The 3,568-nt window shown below is 25.5% G+C and overlaps 1 protein-coding gene across 1 annotated transcript; it reads left to right on the forward strand.

Moving 5' to 3' along the window:
• Positions 1-547: 547 nt before the first annotated feature.
• LOC111031065 lies at positions 548-3,198 on the forward strand. The gene is made up of 3 exons (XM_022310850.1): positions 548-834; positions 1,551-1,687; positions 2,866-3,198. Exons 1-3 carry the CDS (start codon positions 813-815, stop codon positions 3,181-3,183), a joined length of 477 nt encoding a protein of 158 aa, XP_022166542.1. The 5' UTR covers positions 548-812; the 3' UTR covers positions 3,184-3,198.
• Positions 3,199-3,568: the final 370 nt, after the last annotated feature.

A 3,568-nucleotide genomic window follows, 5' to 3' on the forward strand; every position in this document is an offset into this window, starting at 1 on the left:
ATTTTTGGTGGCTTTGGGGAGGGGGGAGGTACACACAAACTGGATATGCCACTGGCTACAATCAGTATTTAGGTAGGTATTGAATCAATTAAATCAAATTTTATTGCTTGGTATTTTCAAATTTGATCATATTACTGAAGATTTTTTTATTTTACACAGTGATAACAATATGATAATGATATACTACAGTACTATTATAATTTACAATAGATTGGAAATAGGTAACTAGACAGTAGGTAGCATTATAGGTAATTTTTAAATTTATACCCAACTCAAGATTACCGCCTGCGACTCACTATCTGTATTTGTTTTGACTTTTGGCTCTAGTGGTCTATACATTTGTAATAATATGTTTCTTACCTCACAATAAAATCTACACAATATGTTGTTTTGAAAACTGTAACATTTGAATTTATACACATTCCACAAATAATATCAAGTAGGTAATGTTATTTTAAGAATTATAACGGTATAGAATATAGATATTGGCAATAAATTGTTATCATCGTTATCATAATACGTTCTGATGCAGCACACATCCCTCTTCCGCCACCAACCCTGTGAATGAATTGTTATCAAATACTGGCAACTGGCGTATGTTTATATCTTTCTTTTATTTTCCGTTCTATTATTCGCAAGAATGTACCGTGTGTTTAGTGGCTAAACATTTTTTACAATGAAACAAATCCACACGTCGATCATTAATCTTCTATGCATGAGTTATTCGTTTGTGTTCGATGTCAATCCTATTCCACTACCAATTTCAATTTAAGTTTTTCGATTTGTGGTTTTGATCTACACGTTTCACAACAATGGATTATCCGATTCCTAAAGGTAAACAATTTTACAAAATTCAACTAGTTTAATTCTTAAACATTCACATTATGATTACTTGTTGGTCTTTCGCCTAGGAGAACAATATTTACTCTAAAATAGCAATCATAAGATTAATTAAGGTCATAAACTATATTAAATTTAGGTTAAACATATTCCAATTATTGTTGAAGTTTGAATTTAAATATATATCTAAATAATAATACAATTAACTAACTGGTTAAATTATATACTTTGAACTGTATTTTCTGTAAATACTATTTTTAAGTTATTAAATTATCATTCATTAAAAGTGGGTAGTTTAGGTTGATTTCTAAGCTGGTGTATCTACAACCTATCTACCTATAAAAATATGGATGTAATTGATCACTTCGAATGGTTTTTATAAAAATTATTAACATGAATATCTAAAGTTAAATCCTAAAATAATTTTTGTAACAGATATAATGTAATATATTTATGTATATCTACATAATTCTTCTTCTTATTAATTATTTAAAAAAATAATCAGTTGTTTTTAATTCTAATAATTCTAATAATACGTATGTAAAATAAGTATCTCCCAATAAACAATTTTAATTATATTTAAAAATTAGAATTTCAGTATTAATTTTAAATTATTTAATAGTATGTTATTATCAATTAGAATTACTATGCTTTAAATGGAGTTGTTAATTAAACATTTATAAGAAATTCTATTTGATATTTGATCTTAGATCATATGAATTTTGTTTGGATGAATGGAGACAATAATATGTTTATTCCTCATCCTGAAAACGAACATACTACATCAATAGATCCGGTGTTCTATGATAACTCTATGCCACAGACGGAAACTATTCAACCTAGAATGGTTAGTATACATATTTATAACTATTCTAACATTTATTTTTATATATAAATACATGTCATATTTTTAGCATTGAGTTATATATAACTTATTATAATTTAATATTCACATATTCCAGTAAAATTACAATAATCAATAAAAACTTGTAACATGTAAGTAAGAAGCTGATTTTAATTACCATACATACTTTCTAGTAATAGCTATAGTAGTATAGTATACCCCCAAATGATTTCATTGTATCTTAGTCTTGACTAAAGATGAATTATCAGGAGGGGTTGAATCCAAATTTAATCCTGTTATTTGTTATAAATATCCATGATTTAGATATTGATTTAAAAGTATTTCATTATAATATACTTAACTGAAGAATATTTTATTAAATAGTTTAAAATGTCTTAAAATATAATCGACTCAACTCATTACAGACCAGTAAAATAGTGCTTAATGGTTGTCTGAGTTAGTTACTCATTACTACCATCATCGTTACATGGTATTTGTATAGTAAAAAAATAAGATATTAGTGAATTAAAAATATCTATCAGTTTGATATTATTTGAATACCTATACATTTTATTGCACATGTATATCATAATATTTGCATTATGCAGGGGAACAAATATTTTTTAAATGTGATGTATTTGACATAAAAGGACGTCATAACCGCATGTGTTATCTCTGTCTTACAAGTAATGTAAACCATAACAAAAATGTTTTTGTGTGACATGACTTTACTCTCTCAATATTTATATCAGAATCTTCAAAATTTTAAACTGCTTTGAGAAGAACTTAATCTTTGTTGTAGTATTTAAATTCTTTTAATACTACCTTATAATTTTTAATAGTTAAATTAAAAAAACAAACAAAACCTAATGTTCTCAAACCAATAACTTTAATATTGTATTCATGTTATCTAAAAAATAAAAACCTTAACCTTAACATAGGTAAAGTTCTTCTTTATGTCTTGCAAAATGTTGACTATTTTATTATAAGAATAGTGCAAGTTGTTCCATACAAAACAATTTTTACCTGAAATTTGCCACGTTGTTTGTTTGTAAGACAGAGACAAACATGTGGGTAAAATGTCCTCTTATTGACTTTGAGTTAGGTATTAAGAATGATATACGTCTGTATATAATATTAGTTATTTATTTTAACAGAACTTAATTAAATTATATGTTTAGGAATTGAACAATTATATGTTATACAATCATCCAAAGGATGTGGATAACTCAAATGGAATATGGAAATTCCAAGCTACACGTAGTATTCAGAATATTGGGTTTTGTGAACAAGGAAGAAAAATAAATGTACCTAGCTCACGAAAAATTAAACCTATTCAAAATCCTGCATTAAAATTAAAAACTCCTATTGCATATCAAAGAGATTCAGATCCTAACATGTTACCCATTGAAAAAGAAGGAAGAGGTAAAAATAAACATTGTTTTACTAATTTATTTGGTAACAATATAAATATATTTTTTTTTCATTTATTAAATTAAAAATGCTTCAGCACACTGAGTGCTATTACAAGTAGTTATGTGTTAATCATGAGTTAGATTAAACTATGTACATGATTTTCTAATTGATACAAATGAGTAAATTATAGTTTGAAACAATATTTTAAATAGTATCCATTTAAACTTAAAATGATCATGAGGGTTTGAGAACATTTGATTTAGATTTATAAATTGTATTCATCGCAAAAAAAAGAAGCATAAATAATAACTAGGGCTGGGATTTTAGTGCCCTAAAAAAACTCAAAAAATGTCCTAAAAACTCTAAATAATGCCCTAAAAAAATGCTTTTATGATCTACAAATTTTTTTATTTTTAATAATTTTAGTATAAATTACAATAAAAAGTTTTAAAAAATGCATTATAAAAA

The sequence above is a fragment of the Myzus persicae genome, unplaced genomic scaffold (assembly GCF_001856785.1).
Source record: "Myzus persicae strain clone G006 unplaced genomic scaffold, MPER_G0061.0, whole genome shotgun sequence".
Lineage (NCBI taxonomy): Eukaryota > Metazoa > Arthropoda > Insecta > Hemiptera > Aphididae > Myzus > Myzus persicae.